We start from the raw sequence: 21755 nt of genomic DNA on the forward strand, positions 1-21755 counted from the left end.
CTTCTTTATTTCTTTTTATTCATTTTAGTTTAAAGTCTATTTTGTCTTTGTCAGATATTAGAATTGCTACACCTGCTTTTTTCTTAGTACCATTTGCTTGGTATATTTTTTTCCATCTTTTCGCTTTAAGATAGGGTCTGTGTTTGAAAGTGAGATGGGTTTCTTGCAAACAGTAAAAAGGTGGGTTTTGTTTCTTAACCCATACACCTAGTCTGTGTCTTTTGACTGGGGACTTCAGTCATTAATATTTAAAGTTATTAATGAAATATGAGCATTGAATCCTGTCATTTTTATTTCTATTTACATTCATGATGTACCTGTTCTTTTCCACAGTTATTCCTTCACTGAATTTTATCTGCAACCCCTTAGGTGTAGTCATTCTTTTCTTCAGCTCTCTGTATTGCTTCCAGAACTCTCTGAAGGGCTGGTTTTGTGGATATGAATTCCTTCAGCCTATTTATGTCACAGAAGAATTTTCTTTCCCCTTCAACTATAATAGACATTTTGGCTGGGTATAGTAGTCTGCGTTGGCATCTGTGGTCACTTAAAACTGGGAATCCTTTGGTCCAGGCTCTTCTGGCTTTAATAGTTTGCACTGAAAAGTCAGCTGTAATCCTAATGGGTTTTCCTTTATATGTGACTTGTTTCTCTTTTACACCTTTCACTATTGTCTCTTTGTTTTTTATATTTAGTGTTTTACTTTGATGTGCCATGGAGAGTTTCTTTTCTGGTCCTGTCTGTTTGGTGTTCTATATGCTTCTTGTATTTGTATGGGCATGTCTTTCTTTAATTTGGGAAATTTTCTTCCATGATTCTGTTGAAGATCTGGTCCATGACATTATCTTGGGATTCTTCTCCTTCCTGTATGCCTATGATTCGTAAGTTTGGTCTTTTTATGGTGTTGCACAATTCCTGCATACCCAGCTCCTCAGTGCAGTCCCCAGAACTCCTTGGGACCACTTCCCACCCCCATCTGCCTTTGCATCTCTGGGTGGCACCCCAACCAGCTGCCCTAGACCAGCATCTTTCCTCCCAGGCCAGTCCAACCCCCAAATTCCTGAGGCCAAAATCTTTCCTGGAGGGATCCAGACTTTAGGAGAAAGCCTGAGAGCATCTGATCCTCAACTGACTTGGGCCTCTGTGGGAACTCCTGAAGACAAAAGCAATCTGGCCACTCCAATATAAAATCAAAAGAGAGAACTGGAAGCTTAGATGAACCAGATTTTCATGCCCAAAAAGTAAACCACAAAGACACATAAAGTTCACAAAAAGAAGCAGACCTAAACTTGAAGGTCTGAGTCTCACACAAGAATCAGACACTACAAAAGAAATCCACTTCTCAAAACCACAGAGAAAAAATAATATGAAAATCCAAAATAACTTATCCCCAACCAAATACCAATAGTTCTCTAGAGGAGTACAATGAGGAGCCCCTAGAGATAATGCAGGACATGAAACTCAAAAGAACAATTATAAACATGATAAAAGAATTCAGTGAATTTAAAAACACAGAAACAAAGAAATCAAAGAACTGAAGGAGGATAGGGATAAACTTCTGAATGAAGTCAGAAAAGAATTAGAAATATTGAAGGCTACTCAGGCTGAAATGAAGAAGTGAAACACTCAGTAAGCCAATTAGAAATGACAGGAGAAAGCCTCACCAATAGGATGAACAAAATGGAAAACAGAGTATCAAGACTAGAAGACAAAGTGTATGAACTAGACCACTCAAGCAAAGATTATGAAAAATTTAAGAAATCACAAGAATGGAATATGCAGGAATTGTGTGACACCATATAAAGACCAAGCTTACGAATCATAGCCATACAGGAATGAGAAGAATCCCAAGATAATGGCATGGACCAGATCTTCAACAGTATCATGGAAGAAAATTTCCCAAAATTAAAGAAAGGCACTGCCAGATTTTTTTAAAAATTGAATTAAATTGGGCTTGGTGGCACATGCCTATAATCCCAGATACTCAGGAGGCTGAGGCAGAGAATTGCAAGTTCAAGGCTTGCCTGGGCAACTTCATAAGATTCTTCTCAAAATAAAAAGTAAAAAGAAGGGCTGGAGAGATAGCTCAGAGGTTAAGAACACTGGGTGTTCTTGCAGAAGACCCGGGTTCAAATCCCTGCACACACATGGCAGCTAACAATTATCTGTAACTCCAGTTCCAGGGGATCCAACAGCCTCTTCTGTTCTCCATGGGCATTGCACAACACAGGTGCATTTACCTACATGCAGACAATACATGCGTACACGTAAAATGAAAAATGAAAAGAGTACTTAGTATATATAAGTACTCAGTGGTAGAGTGCCTACTTAGCATATACAAGGCTGTAGGTTCAATCTCTAGTAAAACACACACACAAAAGAAAAAGAAAGAAAAAGTCAAGTTACAATAAGTTTATTAGAGATAAGTGAAAGCAAAAGAATGAAAAAAAAAAAGACCTACCATCCTTCTGTTTCCAGTAACGATATAAAGATACATAACTGGGACAGAATGTGTCTTCCTGCTATAAACAACTAGAAAATTTGTTTTTTATAAAAGAAAAGGCTGGGGATGCAGCTCAGTGGTACAGTGCCTCACATGCATGAGCCTTGAATTTAATCCCCAGTACTGAAGAGAGAGAGAGAGAGAGAGAGAGAGAGAGAGAGAGAGAGGAAAAAGGAAAAAATTGATTCCTTTCAGATTTTGGGCAATAAGCAGCTATGATCTCTAAAAGAAGAAACAAAGTAAGTCACACGATCCTCCCAGCTCTCTGTCTCAAGAACATTCAGAAGGAAATTCATTGGAGTACAATGGTTTTGCTGAGTTGAGGACACAGATAAGCATGCAAAAATTGTGGGGAGAAGTGAGGGAGGAAAAGTTAGGAGGATAAATAAATGGAGGATCTACAGAATAAAAGATCTCCAGAAATTTACCTAAGAGTCATCATGAGTCTTCTGCTGAGTACTGAGCCACGAATATACAAAGGAAAACTCCAGAAGCCCAAGAACATCTAGGGAGCTGTAAGGAAAATAATCCCACGGCCAACACAGAGTTGGGGGTATCTGAGTTTAAATCTTCCACTTGAGAGTCCTTAATAAACTCCTTCAGCTAAGCATTTTACAGAGCCGCCAGAAGAAATTCCTATTTGAGTGGTAGAGCTAAAACAGTCCTATAGAAAAGCTACTTCAGGCCTGTCCTATCAAAGTTTAAAAACAGTCTTGAAAGGATCAGTTGGTTTGTAAGTAGTTTGGCTTAATACTCTTTAGGGTGATCTTTCATGTGTGGATCCTGGCATCAAATCTTCTGCTTTGTATGTTTAAACTAGAGTACAAGTGGAAGCTAGAAGACCAGAAACAGACTGCTGGGAGTAGATGCATTAAGGGAGGGGAGTTAGTGAACTATAGGTAAAATAAAAGGCTCAAGCATGGAGGGGGGTGGGGGATGAGGAAATATGTGTTGGTGAAAGGTTTAGCTAAACTGCAGGGTGAATGAAAAAGCTATATGGAAACCTACAATCTTCCAACCAAGGAAAAATTAATTACAGGGGACAGCAGAACACAAGATACATGAAGGGTTGAGGGGACACTTGGAGTTAAAGGTTTACATAAGGGATAAAGAGGGTGTAGAGAGGAAAAGAGGTAGGTTAGGCAAAATTAAGATATATGAAGATGCCTTAAGGACATTTACTAGTTTGTAAGCATATATATTTTATATGTAGATACACTCTGAAGCGAAGTACTCTGCATGGATAGACAATGCTACTCCCAGAAGGCATTGGTTATTAAATAAAAATCTGTGCCAGGCACAGGAAACTTCACCAAGAGTATTGGTCAAGGATGCCTCCAATACACCCAAAACAATACAGGTTGTTGCCATTGCCCTTGTTCATCCACCATATCTAGATGGTAAGACCCTATTGCTGAAGACATGATAACACTTTGGATATAGGACATAGAGAAATCATCTTTGAACCAACCAAGAAACTCCTTTCTGGCTAGCTTACATACAACTGGAAGACTCTATGCAGGCTGCTGGGGGAGAAAAGACATCAACGGTACTATCTAGCACTGGACCTTGCATGCTACAATACTGACCTGCCTGGCAAGGTGTGACAATAGTGAAATATTGGCATGACTGTTATGGAGGCTATCAACCAATTTCTGATTATATACGAGGCCTGCTTCACAGGAGGGATTCATGCCTCATACTGTAAGCTTGGTGCAAGTCTACGACTGAGGAAATCATAGGCCCTTACAGGGGGACCTGATGTTGCTGTTCTGTTAAATGATCATATGTCAAGCTGCCTTCTAAATCTTTATGAGTATACCTATAGATTTGTGCTGCTCTTTGTTCAGAGAAGCTTCTTCTTATAGTGGGTAGTGGTTAAGGCAGGCTCATAACTAATAAAAGTTCTTAGTATAAGTAACTGGGAGTGTTCAGATGAGGGTGGGTCATTTATACCCACCTCTCACCATCCAAGGCTCAGGGAGCATCTCAGAAGAGAGGGAAGAAAGAATGTAAGAGCTTTCAGATGGGGGAGGGGTGAGTTGTGAAATGCTGACTTCTGGATATGACATGGCTCTTGCACACAACTTACAGCAGCTGTAATTACTTGCACAAGACCTGCACTGGATTAAGCCAGTCAAAAATCAGCATGAATAACGAAGGGACCCCTGAGGTCCCAACCCTAGTAGAGGAGCTACTGGCAGCTGATGGCTGCCTAGGAAGAGTGAATCACTCTCCTTTGGGGACATAGCTGATAATACGTTGCTCCAGTAGATGGCCCCATACCCATGTACATGTGGGCAGCACTAATTGGACTCAGGAAATTATTAATAACAATTTAAAGAAGACATGAAGTTGGGAAGGAGACGGGGTGAGGACACTAGGGATAGTTGGAGGAAGGTAGGGGTAGATGGAAAGAATCGATATATATTGTATAAATGTATGACTTTTTAAAGAATAAACTTAAATATTATTTTAAAAACTCATCAAAATCTATCATTTAACAAAGATTAACAATGTCCAGTATTCCATTAAAAAAAGCCAGCTGGTCATGGTGGTATACCTCTATTATCCCAGCACTTGGGAGGCTGAGGTAGAAGAATCATAAATTCAAAACTACCTAGCAAGTTCAAGGCCACCCTGTACACCATGAAATCTTATATTAGAAAATAAAACTAGTTAAATAAATGAACAGAAATACAAACACCAGACATGTAGACTTGAAGAAAAGTGGGGCCCAGAACCAGAATGAAAACCAGTCATTGCAAACAGATGCCAAACTGCAGAGATGACACTACTAGATGACAGCAAGGAGAACATGCTGGGTCTGCTCTGGTGACTCCACATCCTATAGATATTGGTTTTCAGTATGCACTTAACTCTATCTTATAAAACAACATCCATGACCCAAGTTCCTCCATATTGAGTATAAGTGCCAAGAAAGAATGATCTACATATATTTCTGTGTGAGCATGCATGCATATGTGTGGAAGTCCGAGATTAACATTAGATGTTTTCCTTAGTCACTTTCCTCCTTATTTTTTGAGACAGGGTCTTTCACTGAAACTGGAGCTCACCACTTCAGCTAGACTGAGCCAGTAAGCTCCAGGGATCCTCCTGTTTATACCCCCACCCCAGCATGGGGGTTATGGGTGAAAGCTACCTGGTCAGGCTTTTATGTGGGTGTTGCATAGTTGAACTCAGGTCTTCATGCCAGTATGGTAAGCATTTTACCAACTAAGCCATCTCTTTGGTCCCAATGACTCTATATATTATTTACAAAAGTAAACAGCCATCCTTAGCTAGCACACCAGGAGGCAAAAACTAATTATCTATGCCAATAAATAATGGACACCTGCAAATATATTTAGTCATATCAGAAATACCAGACTCATGAGCTTATCAATCAAAGCAAATGTACCCTCTTCTCTTGGGACTTTAAAAGGAACACCCCAAGGTGAAAATTTAGCAGGTACTCTAACTAGTCAGTGACTTGCCATAACACTTGTTCAGGAAAACTGCCACAGCAAAAGACTCCTGCCTCTGTCCCAGGCTCTAGCTCAACTGCAGTGTCTTTGTCCATGATACTCAGCCCATGTCAAACTGATCTTCAAATGGTTTGTACCTGGACTTCCATGTACATAAATGTGTAAAATATAATGTGTTATCTGAGAATTGATATTAGAAATTAAGATTGAAATAGAAGAGGGACTGGAGACATGGCTCAGAAGTTAAGAGCACTGATTGCTCTTGCAGATGACCTGGGTTCAATTCCCAGCACCCACACATGGTGGCTAACAACCATCTGTTAACTACAGTTTCAGGGAATCTGACACCTTCTTCTGACCTCCACCGGTATTGTAAAAAACAAGTACACTTACATACATGCAGGCAATACACTCATACACATAAATTTTTTTTTAAAAGATTGGAATAGAAGAAACTGTGATTTCCAACAGCTAGCTATTAAGAAAAACTGATATTGCTTTGCAGATTGCAAGCAATGAAATGGATATAGCTTGTGAATTTATTGTTATTCAATAAGTTATGACATTGTAGAAAGACACAAATGTGTTAGTTTATGTTTCTGATTTAACACACTCATGACACAGAAAAATAGCAATTATACAAAATAGAATATAAAGGGAACAAGATGGAAAAAATGTACAGAGATTTCATAATCTGTGCGATAGCATCAAGTGGTTCAAATACTTGTACTTTAAATTCTAGAGAGAGAAAATGTGAGGGAGGAAAAATATTTGAATAAATAATGTCAAATATATTCTGAATTTGATGAAATCAAGCAAATATGCTTACTAAATAAAAGGACTGTAAAGAAATACTATAAAGAATTGTATGCCAATAAATTAAATAACTCCAACAAAATTGACAAATTCCTAGAAAGCACAAACTATTAAAACTGACAAAAGAAAAACAGAACAACTGAATGACCCATAATAAAAAGTTGACTAACAATTTAAAAACTTTCCATAGGGGGCTGGAGAGATGGCTCAGTGGTTAAGAACACTGGTTGTTCTTGCAGAAGACCCGGGTTCGAATATCAGCACCCACATGGCAGCTAACAACTGCATGTAACTCCAGTTCCAGGGGATCCAACAGCCTCTTCTGTACTCCGTGGGCATTGCACAACACAGGTGCACTTACCTACATGCAGGCAGTACAGTCATACACATAAAATAAAAATAATAAATAAAATATTTAAAAAACTTTCCATAAAGAACAGGTAGAGATGGCTTTACCTGTGAACTCTACCAAATCTTTAAAGAACAAAGACATCAAGGATGTGCACGCACAGAAGAGAGCCCATACGAGGACACAGGACAAGGCAGCAGGGTAGAGAACAAAGAAAAAGGCCCCAGAAGAAGTGGAAAATGCCAGCACTGTGATCTTGGACTACCAATGTCTAGACCTATGAGGAAATTTGTTTCTACTGCATAAGCCACCCAGCCTATGGTATTTTGTTTTGGCAGCCCTGGAAGAATACATAAATAAATAAGTTATGATATAGCTATACTATCAAATGCTAACCAACAATAGAAAGGAATGAACTAACATGCAACAACATAGATGAATTTCAAAAACATTACAGTGGGGCTAGAGATGTAGCTCAGTGGTAAAGTGCTTGCCTAGCATGCACCAAGCCCTAGGTTTAATTCCTAACACCACAAAACAAAAAACAAAACAAAACAAAAATCACGGTGAATGAAAGAAGTCAAGAGACAAATAAGTATGTATTATGTGATTTGGCTTATATATGGTTCTATAAAAAGGCAAATTTAATCAATGGTAACAGAAAACAAATCAGTTACTGCTTAGGTATTTGGATGCGTGCCTGCAAAAATGCTTGAAGGAGTATTAGGAAATAATGAAAATATTCTGATTATAGTGGTGATTGTACAAGTGTAGTCATTTGTCAAAACTCATTACATTGTATCTTTAAAATGGGTTTTTATTTCATGTAAAGTATACTTAAATACAGTTGGTTTAAAATTTTGATTAATGTTTATAAAAGCTAACAAGGTGGATTATACATTAACATATAAAAACACATTTTGAAGCAAAAAATGTTATTCAAGTAAGCTATTATGCAATGATAAAAGGAGTATTTTCATCATAAATATGTAAAAATACTGATCTTGTATAACAATCATAAAAATAAAACCAAAATATATAGAGGAAAATAGACAAATTCACAATTGTAAAAAATGTTTTTCAACATCTCTCAGAAACTGAAATCTAAAAAGTAAAAATTAAAAAAAAATACATTTACAAAGCTGTAAGTACAGCTCAGCAGCTGTCCTAGTTAGCTTTAACTAGGACACTACTAGCCCACTGTGGATCCTGGGGCGTATCAGAAAGCATGAGCCTAGGAAGAGTCAGCAAGCAGAGTTCCTTCATGGTTTCTGCCTTGTATACCTGTTTGAGTTCCTGTCCTGACTTCCCTCAGAGGTGGACCTGAAAGTATAAACCAATTAAACCTTTTCTTCCCCCTAAGTTGCTTCTGGTCAGAGTGCTTTATCATAGCAACAGAGATGAAACTAGAAATCAGTAGAGTACTTGCCTTATACTTGCAAAAGGCCCTGTTTGAGTTCCAGCACCACAAAAACCAGTTTAGTAAGGCTTTGTAAGAAATGATTAATACTATTAAGCCCAGTCTAATATATATGTATATATCATATTTGCATATATGATATAACATATATGGACCTGAGCTATGTAAAAAAGTCAGACATGGCCCAGTGGTAGCGAACGCCTTTAATCCTAGCAAATTCCAGGCAGGCTGTGGTTACCGGGAGACCCTGTCTCAAAAAGACAAAAAAAGACAAAAAAAAAAGAAGTCAGGCCTAAGTGATACACCTACAATGGTAGTGCCCACTTGTAATCCCAGCACTGAAACAGGAAGACTCCTAGGGCTTGCTGGCCACTCAGTCTAGCCAAATTGGAGAGCTACAGATTCAGTGAGACCCTGCCCCACTTTGGGGGTTGGGGGTACTGAAGATACCTAACATCAACCTCTAGCTTCTACACACATGTGTACCTACAAACACATGTGTACACACACACAACTTGAAAACAGAAAGTATATTATCAGTAGGTGACAGATGTGTGAAAAGAATATGTGCTCAGACAGAGCAGCTGGACTAACATGAGGGCTATACACACCAACTCTTGGGAGAAGAAGGGAAAGGATGAAAAGATTTAATGTTTAGTTTTTTTAAACATAGTGATCATGAAGCAAGTATGGCAAATGCTAACATTCTTACATCTGAAGGATGGGATATATGATTGTTTTATTATCTTTCTCAAATTCACATGTTTTGTTTGAAATGGTTCCCTTTTTTTTTTTTTTTTTTTTTTTTTTTTTAAATGCCGAACCTTGGGGATAAAGAAGGAGCTCAAGAATGGTGGGACCATAGGAGACTGGTATTATCAAGGGAGAAATGGTGAAAATGGGGACACTTGAAATGGAGAAACCATGGTGGAAGGGTTAGACAGTGAAAGAGAGGAGTGATAAATAATGCCTAACTAGTTAAAAAAAAAAAAAACGGGGAAATTTTTAAAAATTTAAAATTGAAAAAAAAAACAGGGGGAATCATATTAGTCTAACACATACATCTTCTCTATGTGAGTCCATGTGTATAGCTAAAGGCTACATAACAAGAAACAGTGCCAGACAGGAAAAACCTTCCTTTGGGTTTTTGGTCAGGATGATCCAAAAGACTCCCCAAATTACTCAGGCTATTGCCACAGTCCTTGATAGCCTCTGAGAACTTGAAGGCAAGACTCTACTCCTGAAGATAGAACATACTTCAAACATAGCATTTGGAGCAATAGAGCTGCAACTGACCTGAAACCACTTTCCCTGAAAGCTAACTCTCATAGCTTTGGAGAGAGCTATGAAGGTGCCAAGGGAAAACATCAGTTGATAGTCCAACACCAGCCTCAAGACCAAATAACCACACCAACGGCCAGCACAGCATACATCAATGGTGCAATAGAGGCACTTTTAGCTTGGGGGCAATAGACAGCTACCTAATTGGACTAAAAGCCCACTCAATGGGAGGAAACTCAAGTGTGGTACTGTAAACATACCAAATACACATGGCTGGAGTGGTCATAGATCTTAGAGAAAATCCCAAGACTGTCACATCCCTAGAATAATGTGATTTCTTACTGTGTGCAAAGTATGTATCCTTATATTTACAGAAAATTATCCCAGTCACCACTCATCAAAGAAGCTCATTTTGTACTAGTTGGAGAATATTACTAATACCACAACTGGTCACACATGGACGTTGTCTATGCATTACCCAGGCCTAAGTGATACATCTACAATGCAACCTCTACACCTAAGGCTCATGGAACATAGAACAGGGGTAAAGAAGGGGACAGTAATGAATCTTTCAGTTTTCACCAATGAAACTCCCTCAGGCAATAGAGGGCCAGCAACACAAAAGGTCACAAATGGCCAAAGCGTAGAGATCAAGAATCAGCTGAATGCTGGTTCTTAGACAGGACTCCTTTATTAAACTTTGCATACCCAAGGCTCAGGGACCATTGCAGAAGAGGGGGTGGAAATATTTTAAGAGCCAGGAAGTGCAGGACCATATGGAAACAGAGTCCTACAAGCTCCTAGGAACGTGCTCCTATGATTCTATGGCAATGGTGTCAGCATACACAAGTCCCATGCAAACTCCTGCAGACAAAAACCCAGCATAGAACTTGGAAAATGAATAGCAGACCCCAATCTTATCTGAAGGACTGTTGACAACTGATTGCTGCTAGGTAAAGTAGAGCTGATCTTCCTAAATAACGAACTCTAGATAGGCTGACTAGACTTCAGTGGATGGACTTGCACTGGAGAATGTCTGGGGACACTGACTTGGCACAATGGGGCTTAACAGGGATGACAGAGTATATGGGCTCCAGTGGGGGGGGCTATGGGAGGGGCTGTAGGGACAAGGGTATAAAGATGATTAAGATTGATTGAGATGTTCTGTATGAAATACACAAAAATTCAATAAAAACAATTTTTTTTTAAATGCTGAAGATTATTCTGTTTAGAGAGTATGTAAGACATTAAAGAATCAGGGTGGATAGGAGAATAGTCAGTATAATTTACCATATATTTATATAATTTAACTTCTTATCTATGCATCTATACATTAAATTTATGGAAAGCTAAACAAAACTCTTCTAAATATAATGTGGAATGTGCTGTAAGCACATTTCCCCAAAACTTACTTGCTCAACCTCTCTGTTAAGAGCATCTACTTTTTCTTTTAATCTGTTGGCCTCTGCTTCAGCAGTGATAAGTTCCAGTTTGAGGGTCTTATTATCTGCCTCTAATTGGCGGGCTTTATTTTCCCAGTTTTCAGCATCTTCATTGGCTTTTCGAAGTTGTTCCATTATTTGCTGGTTCTCAGATTCCTAAAACACAAATCTTAGGTATTATTTTATAACTTAAAAATGTTTAACATATTGCATATTGAACACTATTATCCAGGTCATTGGGAAATCACTTACCATGAAGAATATTTGTAAAATAATCCTGAAGAAAACCTAGCTATGCTCTTAATATAGAAAATTGGTCATGCTCTCAGAGACAAAAAAAAATTAGTAAAGCTCCCACCTAGTAAATCTAAGAAAATTATTCTTATCTTCAGGACCTGGAAAAACATAATCTTGAGTTTCCTTTTGTTCAAATGAAATCCTCATTTCTTCCTTGTCTCTTATATGTCTTTTGCTGACTTGTTGCTGGTCTGGTTTCTGGGCTACTACCCTTTTATATCTGAGTTTCCATTGCTGCTGACCTCTTCATTGGGTTGTACTGGCTACATTCTCAAGAATCTTAAATTTCAACGTCTGGTAAGTCTCTTGGTTTAGAACATTTTCTGTCTTACTCCTGCCTTTCATTTATAGCCCAGCCTTAGCTTTTTGATCACAGCCTATAATCATCTTTTGGTTTTCTTCTAGAAAGCTGCTCAAAAAAAAAATCTATGTTAACAATACACATTTATGTATGTTACACATACAATACAGAACCAGATTTGTTTCAACAGTGCTGGGGATTGAACCCAGGGTTGTGCATACTAGGCAAGTGCTCTACCACTGAGCTATATCTATTGACTTTGGAAACCAGATATTTTATTTTTTTATTTTTATTATTTTTATTTTTATGTGTATGAATGTATTGCGTGCGTGTGTTTAAGTGCACCCGTGTCATGCAGTACCCATGGAGGTCAGAAGAGGGTGTCGGGTCCCCTAGAACTGGTGTCAAGACAGTTGTTAGCGGAATCAAACCTGGGTCCTCTACAAGAACACCCAGTGCTCTTAACCACTGAGCCATCTCTGCAGCCCCACCAGATATTTTAAATCTTCAGAACTATATTATGAATGGATTAGCTTAAGTATAAAAATAAGTTACATAAATAATAAATGATGTTGAATAATCATCATTGGCTATTTCAAAAACATATCTTAGTATCATGGTTTATCTGACTCATTCTTTAAAAATCAGTTATAATTTCACTAATTTCAGGAACATTTATCCCACCACATTTCTCTGTCAGAAATCCTGAACTAAATAAAATTACTAAAGTACAACAAATAATATCTCACCCTATAAAACTTTCAAATCAAATTTATAGTCTTCCAATTAAAATTACTTAATAGTAAGAAACTGGTTGTAATCCAGTCAATATCGCCACCTTGTGGCCTCAAATGTGAAAGATAATTGCTAATTTTGTGACCTGTAATGTGAAAGATCTTCACCAAGTCCAAAAAATTAATAATGTATACTAAACTATTGTGTTTCAAGACTCAGATCCTCCATATCTGACTGTAGGAATCTGATGCATGTTTTCAATGCTTTATATCCTCAAAAATAGTTGTGTATGGAGTATGTTCTTGTGAGGTATCTGGTATAATACATATATATACATATATGCATGTATATGTATACATATACATATATCGAATTTTAGCCAAATTAACTTTTACTGTACTTTCTATAGTAATTATTGTGTCTGTCATTTACTTCCACAGTTGTCAAACCTATAACCCACAGGCTGTGTGGCATCCCAGAATAGCTATGAATGTGCCCAACAAAATTGTAAACTTAAAACATAGGAAATTTTTGCAATTCTTTGGGTAACTCAATTGCACGGTTCTCAAGCACAACCTCTGGTAGATGACAACATTTGTGTTGCAATGTCAAGAGGTTAAACAAACCCGCATGTAGGTGTGAGCATACTGTCTCCTCAGTAAGGCACTTCTTAAAAGATATGATCTATTTTATATCAAAATCAGTTTTGTGACCAGGTAATAAATGAGAAAGGATGCCACAAAATGTCTTTCCTGCCCTCCAGCTAGCTACCCAGTAGCCTCTTGACAATCAGAAACCATGGTTTACTCTTTTTGTACCCTTCCATATAAACCAGAGCAGCCTGGAGCCTGAACAAGGCAACATTATAAAGAAAGTGAAACTGTTTCTAGTATTCTTCATTCTTGCTTGCAGAACCTCTAATCTCAAGGTACCTCTCCTGTCCCTCTGGCTCCCCATGGGGCTTCCTGCCATGTTCCACCAGCACAACTGAAATCCCTTGTATTTCTTGCCTAGATTCTCATAAGTTCTCCTAACTCTTCTCTCTCCATTTTGTTACCTTCTGCTTTATTTTTCACATCTATAAAATAATCTTACTCTAAGGCAGTTCTCTAATAACTTCTTTAATGAAAGCTTCCTGAAAATAGGGTGGAAAGCGGGGTTCTCATTCATATTCTGCCCCACCTAACTGTGTAGGACTTGGCACCCTACCCCTTAACCTTTGCTCAAGTTGTCCCCACTCTTGGTAAGGCCTTCTGCTTCTGTTTTCACCTCTGTCACCTCAGCATTCCATGTACTGAATGAATGAAGAATGAAGTACCTGCCATTTCATAAAGGCCTCTCCCTACCAAATGGACCTAGTTCATTGTCTCTAGGGGGTTCCTTGCCTGAATCCATCCCGATTATGAAATGAAATCTTTTGGGGGGGAAGGGGTTCTTTTTTGAGACAAGATCTCCCTGTAGGCACAGCTGGCCTGGAACTCACTATGACGAACAAGCTGGCCTCAATCTCACAGAGATTTGTCTGCCTCTGCCTCCCGAGTTCTGGGATCAAAGGTATTATGCCACCACACCGGGTATGAAATGAAATCTTATAAACAAACTCAAACTACAATGATAAAAGCAGAGAGATGCTTAATGTGTACTGTCTGAAATATAATTCTAGAACCTGAATGTTTCAATCCTTAGTGGTGAGATTTTAGGAGATATGACCGACTAGCTAGGGAGATTAAGGAAAATGTCTAACACTGGCTGAAAGCTTACTATATTAAAATGGTTTTGGTGGATGTCATCTATTTCTGATTCAGTCCAGAGTATATTTAAATGATTCACTCTACTAGGTGTTTAAAATACTTTATCTCATGTACTTGAGTATTTTTCTAAATACAGATGGGAAATAGAGACTCAGATTGAGCAGCATATGTTTATGTCATTACTGAGAAAAGGAGCCACATCAGTCTGATTACAAAGCTTCTGTCCACTTATGGTATTACAGTTCTCCCACTTTAAAAATAAGAAATGTGAGCAACAACCTGCTTTTCTTAAAAAACATTTGAAAACAAAGATTACAATTTAGGAGTACTAAGAATCTTCCCTCTCAAAGCCCTCAACAATCTTATGCACACTACGAGCAAATGTTCAAAACGTTTGTAGACAGACATTAAATTCTATGTTAAAGAGAATAAGCAGCTATGGAAGATAAACTACCTAATGATGCTTTAAGAAGTATGCAGGTCATCCCATACCTATGACAAGGATCTACATACTTAAGCTATTTTAGATACTTTACCTAAATACATAACTACCATCCTTAGTCAAGCTGTTTACTCCAAGCTGACACATTCACATACATTTGGAAACATGTGACGTCTCACAAACACTCCTGATCAAATAGTACAATAGGTAAGTACAATTATCTGCCTGCTGGTTCTAAGAAATTGATGGTCTAATAACAGTATGGTCAGTTTTGACCTGTCATAAAATCCAGAAAAGCCATGTTTGTCCAAGATTATACCTGAAAACTTACTATTTCCAGCCCTTGTTCTTCAATTAGGAAGACTCTGCTTGGCTAGGTTGAGTTTAGAAAACTGAAAGGTATGTGTTCTTGAGTCATCTTTCAGACACTTGTGACATTCTAAATATATAATCTGTCATTGTGAAAGCTAAAATCTGATATTAAAGAAAGACTTGACTACCTGTTCTGATGAGTATAATAAATTACTAACTTAAGTCTTTAAAAAACTCATAGGTATCATAAGAAAAGAGAAAAATATATATACATACTTCAGATTTTAAGATATTCTTCAGCTTGTTAACCTCCAAATTGGTATCTTGGACCTTCTGTTTTATATCATTAAGTTCATTATGTGTATCATTCAATTTTTTGGACAATGCCTGTGAAAAAAAGATAGCTAGAATTGACTAAAACAAATACAAAATTCCTATGTATAAAAACATCTAAAGTAAAATTTTAGATATTTGTAACAAATATGATTAAGTAAAATTAACATAATGATCATATGAAACTCATCTGAAAATGGGAAAGAAACAAAAGCCCAAGGGGAAACGGGCAAAGGACCCAGACACAAATCACAAAAAGGGAGCATAAGTAGATAACACTTAAACTTTACCAGTAATCAAAGAGATGATAATTAAGACAAGGAAATACCATTTTGCCTACCAAATTTGTAAAGAATTAAAACTTTAGTTATGAAAAGTAATGGGCATTTCCATGTAATATTTATTGCAAACCAAAGTTTGCAAAAAGTAAATCTGTGAGCTACTACATAGTAATATATCAAGAAATTGGTTTTTTTTTTGTTTGTCTGTTTGTTTCAAGACAGAGCATCGCTTTGTAGCCCTGGTTGGCCTAGAACTCACTATGTAGACCAGGCTGGCCTCGAATTCACAGAGATACACCTGCTTCTGCCTTTGCCTCCTGAGTGCTGGGATTAAAGGTGTACTCATAAAAAAAGATGTTGTTTGTTGTTGAAAATGAGGGAAGGCACATGGAGATTCACTATATTTAAAATAAAAAACTTTCCATCTATAATGTTGTTTAAAATTTTTTAAAGAGGGGCTGGGGATGTTGCTCAGTGATAGATACTTGTGACTAGCATGCAGAAGGTGCTAGATTTGATTCTCGGCACTACAAAAAATAAACAACAACCAAAAATTCATACCAAAAAGTTTTTTTTTAAGAACCAATTCAATGTGACTAAAAATCTAATACAACCTAGTGAAAGATCATGTTTCTTAGGCACTGTTATAATGAAACACTCACATAGGTGGATGAGGGGACAGTAACCATGAGTCAGCACAGTGGTCCCAACCTAGAGTAGAGTAGTATCCATTTATGAGACACAAATGTTCCGAGACATTTTTATCTATTTATTATTATTGGGGGGGTGCTTCCTAGATCACATATGTACGTGCAGATCAGAGGACAACTCTGTGGAGTCAGTTTTCTCTATCCACATTTATGTGGATTCTGAGAACTGAATTCAGATCACTAAGCTTGGGCAGCAAGCATCTTTACCTGCTGAGTCATCTAACTGGCCCTGGAGTAATTTTTAATAAGGGATGAAAATCTTGTATATATTAAGTGAAAACAATAAGATCAGAACACAAAAATATCTCATTATGTGTTCACTAAATACATAGGCCAGGCAAGGTGGTGCACACCTTCAACCCCAGAACTCAATAGGTGGAGGCAGATGGATCTCTATGAATTTGAGCCCAGCTCAGTCTACATAGCAAGTTCCAAGTCAGCTAGGGCTATATAGTAAGGACTTGTCTCAAAAAAAATTAATAAAAAATAGTTCACTCCTAAAAAAATACTTTATTTTCCCACGTTGTTAAAAAGTGCAGAGCTGGAGGAATGGCTCAGCAGTTAAGGTCACTGGCTTCCCTTGCAGAGGACCTGGGTTCGGTTCCCAGAACACACATGGCAGCTAATAACAATCTATAACTCCAGTTCCAGGGTATGTGATGCCTTCTTCTGACCTGACACACACTTACACATATGCAGACAATACACTCATACACATAAAAATAATTAAAATAATAAATAAAATATTTTTTAAGAGTGTGATACTAAGGATAACATTTTTAAAGTTTCCATTTTTCAAATTTTCTACAATGTTCCTTCTTAGCCTTTGGTCTACAGACAGATCTACCTTTGGGACTATGGCTTACACTGGAACATATGTTAATTGTTATGATGCCAAATTTCTTCTGGTGACCAATCATGCATATAAAATTTTAACAAGGCAGGGAATTTTATATTATTGCAAGCTAATAAGTGACATGCTGAAAACTACGGTAAGTGCTTTTGGTACCTTCTCTTTTACCTTCCATTTTTTACAGATCATAAAATGAGATTCTGAAAAGTTAAACTATATGATATACAACCTGGCAAAGAGAGTCAATCCGTTGTGAGTCTTAACTACTGGTTCTATCTCTTCCTCACACGGAAAGGGCATGATATAAAATAACATGGCTTTTATTCCACTATTTTAAAAGGGTATGTGAAAAGTGTTAAAAATTTGAACTGTAGGGGCTGAAGAGATGGCTTAGCAGTTAAGAGCACTGGCTGCTCTTGCAGAGGACCAGGTTTGATTCCCAGTACCCACATGGCAGCTAACAACCATCTATAACTCCAGTTCCAGGGGACTCCAATGCCCTCTTCTGACCCCTGTGGGCACTGCACAACATGGGTGCACTTACATACATGCAGGCAATACACTCATACACATAAAATAAAAATAATAAAATATTTTTGAAATTTTGAGGTGTGATGAAATCAGTAAAAAATATTAAATGTTAAGAATAACTGTGGATGGTAAAGTCATTGGGAGTCTTTTTTCTTCTTTTTTTTTGAAAAAATTCTATAATGAGCTTTGATCTCTTAACCAATAAAAATATATTACTAAACTTCTAGTTTTTAGTAGATATAAGTTATATCTACCTCTAGCCTATTTCCTATTGCTGTAAATACAGTGCACAAAATTAATCTTTGGGTTTTAGAATTCATTAATTTAAAAATAAATTTAACTTTTGAATAGTTTTAGATTTATAGAAAAGTTGAGATGATGCTACAGAGAATTCCTATGTACCCCATATTTACTTTCTTCTATGATTAGCATTTGACATTAGTATATCTCTCACAATTAATGAGCCAATTGTGATAGATTAACTGAAGTCCATATTTATGCCAACCCCCTTTCATTTTTACATAATGTCTGTAATGTCCATAATGAAGGATACTGTTCGCCAATAACTATTGAACAAAGCACTTTAATGTCTCAGATAATATAATTAACAGTGATGGATCTTTACAGTTGCTTATATAAATTAAAAATATCTAACAGCTAAAGAATATAGGTTCTTACATTGTAAATTAAATAACTGAAATTCAATTACAATTGAAATTTTTTGAGGGGGGGAAAATATTTATTAAATAGCATTTTTGTTTTCAAAGTAGCACAAAAACTTTAAAAGCAAAACAATACTACAGATTGGAAACACTCTGCAAACAAACATCAGATTCCATGAGCAATGCTGTTTTCTCTACCTTTTGTTGTTGTTGATGCTGTTTTGAGATGGATTATCAAGCATCCCAGGTTGGCCTCACATTCGATATGTAGCCAAGAATAAACTTTAATTTCTGATCCCCCTGATTCCACCTCCTGGGCACTGGGCTATGGGCAATCAATACCACAGCTGGTTTTATGTGGTCCTGGGGATCTAACTCAGGGATTCATGGAGACTTAACAAGCACCCTACTAACTGAGCTATGTTGGCAGCCCCTTTCATTTGTTTTTCTATTTTGTTCCAAATAGAATGTTTAAATGTTCAAATTAAAACTATGATATTGGAAATGAAGACTGTGAATCAGAGTGGCTTATTGGGTGAATAATTATAAAAAATCAATTTCCCTTAAAAAAGTCACAGTGGGGGCTGGAGATATGGCTCAGCACTTAAGAGCACTGGCTGCTCTTGCAGAAGACCCAGGTTCAGTTCCCAGCATCTACATGGCAGCTAACAACTGTCTATAACTCCAGTTCCAGGGGATGTGATGCCCTTTTCTAACCTCTGTGAGCAATGCATGCAGGTAGTACACTTAATATACATGCAGACAAAACTCTCATGCACATAAAATAATTTTTTAAATCACAGTAAAGAAGTCCAAAAACTGTAAGCACAGCCCACACAGCACATTTGAATAAAGTCATATATACTCCATCATAAATATGCCCTTTCCTTTAAATTTCTGATAGTTTTGATCCTCATTTGTTTGTTCATTCAAATACTCACCCTTTGGTATGGAAGTATTTCCTAAGGTTAAAAAAAATCCATCCTATTCCCATTCCTTTCTCTTTAATATCTACTACTTTATGTCTGAGAATTTCATTAAGAAATTATATGACATAATCTGTTATAAAAGTAAAAAACAAAAAAAAAGTTGGTAGTTCCAGTGTCTGAGATTTTCTACAAAGTGAAATGAGGGCTGTGCCTCAGAAGTAATTTTTTTCTTGGCAAAAAAGATTCTTAGGGCTTGAGAGATGGCTCAGTGGTTAAGAACACTTAACTTCTTGCAGAAGACCCGGGTTCAAATCCCAGCACAGACAGCTAACAACTGTCTGTAGCTCTAGTCCCAGGGGATCCGACAGCTTCTTCTGACCTCCATTCGCATCGCACAATGTGAGTGCACTTACCTACACGCAGACAATACACACATACATGTAAAATAAAAATAATTTTTAAAAAATTAAAAAAAAGATTTTAGGAAAAAGTGTACCTGGTTTTCTTGTTTGGCTTTGCTAAACCGCTCTTGGATATTGCCATTCTCATGAGCCAAGATATCTCTTTCCCTGGCTATTCGAGCCAGCTCATCATTTGTTTCATCCAACTGCCGACGCATTCTGGAAATATCTTGTTCGCACATAATTAAGGCTTCGGTAGACTGTCTATTCCACAAATCAAATAGCACATAAGAGATATTTTACTGAAACAGAATAACAAATTCTCACAAGACAGAAGATGGACAGTTAGAATGAAAACATTTAAAGAGATTTAAAATATGTTTAAATTCAAAGAGATAAATACTACAATGACAGCACATGCAGTTTCTCTAAGTGTCATCATTTCACCAAGAAAAGGGTACTAAATATGCACGTGAGCAATTTCCCAAGTATTTCAAAAGATCTGACACTTAATAGGAAGGCCTTCATCATACTCCTAGCTATTGTGGATTAATCCCCTCTGCAGATTCTTCTTCCTCTGCCCTTAAAATTTGTTTTCCAGGACTCAAACTGTACCCCCAATTATCCTCCTGGCCCTGCTTTCAGAGAAATACCAGTCATATCCATGGCTCTTAGGATGGTCTTAATTTTCAACTTGACAGAGATTTAGAATCAAGCTACGAGACACACCCATGCATGTCTGTGTTTCCAGAGAGGTCTGACTGGGGAAGACCTTCCCTCAAAGTAAGCAGCACCTTCTAACTGGCTTTCCAAAGAAAAAGCAGTGTCACCTGAAGAAAGTAAGTGTCACACAGCTGCCTGTCCTGAAGGTGTGTATGTAGAGCTACTGCTTCCATCCTTCACTGACATTAGACATGTCTCTTTGCCCTTCCAACATGGCCAGAACACCAGTGGCTCTGCAGGGAGCTCCAGGCCTCCAGCATCAGTTTGGGACAGCTGATGCATTCAGTTTCTTGGGATGAGTAGCTACTAAGTTCTGTGTCTTTCCAGTATGCAGACAGCCATTGCTGGGACACATAGTTCCTATCATGTAAGGCAATATGTATATAATTGGTTCTGTTTCTCTGAATCTTGCCTAATAAAGATTTTTATACTAAAGGCCATTCTAGGGAAATAGAACCATAAACATGAATTTCTCTAATAGGCTTGGTGATAACTGGAGCTGGCTCTGACTACACTGGACCATTTCCATAGTGGAAAGGGTAGTGTTTTGTCCTTATTGGAACAGATACTTATGCTGGTTATGAATGTGCCCTTCCTCCATGTAACGTTTCTGCCAAAACTACCATCTACAGACTTAAAGAATGTTATTGACCAAGGAACTCACTTCACAGCCAAGTAAGTGCAACAGTGTTCTCATGCTCATGGAATCCACTGGTCCTACCTTGTTCTACACCATCCTTTGACAGTTATAGCACCAAAAATGTGGCTAGTGCAGGGTTCTCCAGAAGATTGTTTATGCCCTGAATCAGCATCCAATATACAATAGGATTTCCCCATAGCCAGGATTCATGGGTCCAGGAACAGAGAGGTGGAAATGGGAGCATGCATCATCACCCCTAGTGACCCACAAGGAAAATGTGTGCTCTCCATTCAACAACCTTATGTTCTGTTCTGTTGATATATAAGTTTTGGTTCCAGAGAGGGGAGTGCTTCAGCCAGGAAGCACAACAACCACTCCATTGATCTAGAAGCTAAGGCTTCCCTCTGGCCACTTTGGGCTCCTGGTTCCTGAGTCAACAGGCTAAGTAAAGTGTTAAAGTGTTAGGATGAGTGATTGGTCCAGACTACCAGGGGGAAATTGGACTACAACTCCACAATAAAACAGCACAGTATATCTGAAGTGCAGAAGTTCTTTCAG

At 37.7% G+C, this 21755-nt stretch overlaps 1 protein-coding gene across 8 annotated transcripts in view; it reads right to left on the reverse strand.

Annotated features, from left to right (window-relative positions):
- Window positions 1-21755, reverse strand: part of Tsga10 (testis specific 10) — a 162810-nt gene that overhangs the window by 62119 nt on the left and 78936 nt on the right. For all 8 annotated transcript variants that reach the window (XR_003851526.1, XM_029569744.1, XM_029569747.1 and 5 more), the window contains 3 exons: window positions 19930-20098; window positions 15411-15521; window positions 11267-11452 (listed from right to left, as the gene is read on the reverse strand). Coding sequence is in view for 7 of the 8 variants with exons in the window: in XM_029569744.1 (XP_029425604.1) it covers window positions 11267-11452; window positions 15411-15521; window positions 19930-20098 (466 nt within the window). In the remaining variant the exon portion in view is untranslated. The remainder of the gene's footprint in view (window positions 1-11266; window positions 11453-15410; window positions 15522-19929; window positions 20099-21755) is intronic.

The sequence above is a fragment of the Nannospalax galili genome, unplaced genomic scaffold (assembly GCF_000622305.1).
Source record: "Nannospalax galili isolate Female #2095 unplaced genomic scaffold, S.galili_v1.0 scaffold182, whole genome shotgun sequence".
NCBI classification, from domain to species: domain Eukaryota; kingdom Metazoa; phylum Chordata; class Mammalia; order Rodentia; family Spalacidae; genus Nannospalax; species Nannospalax galili.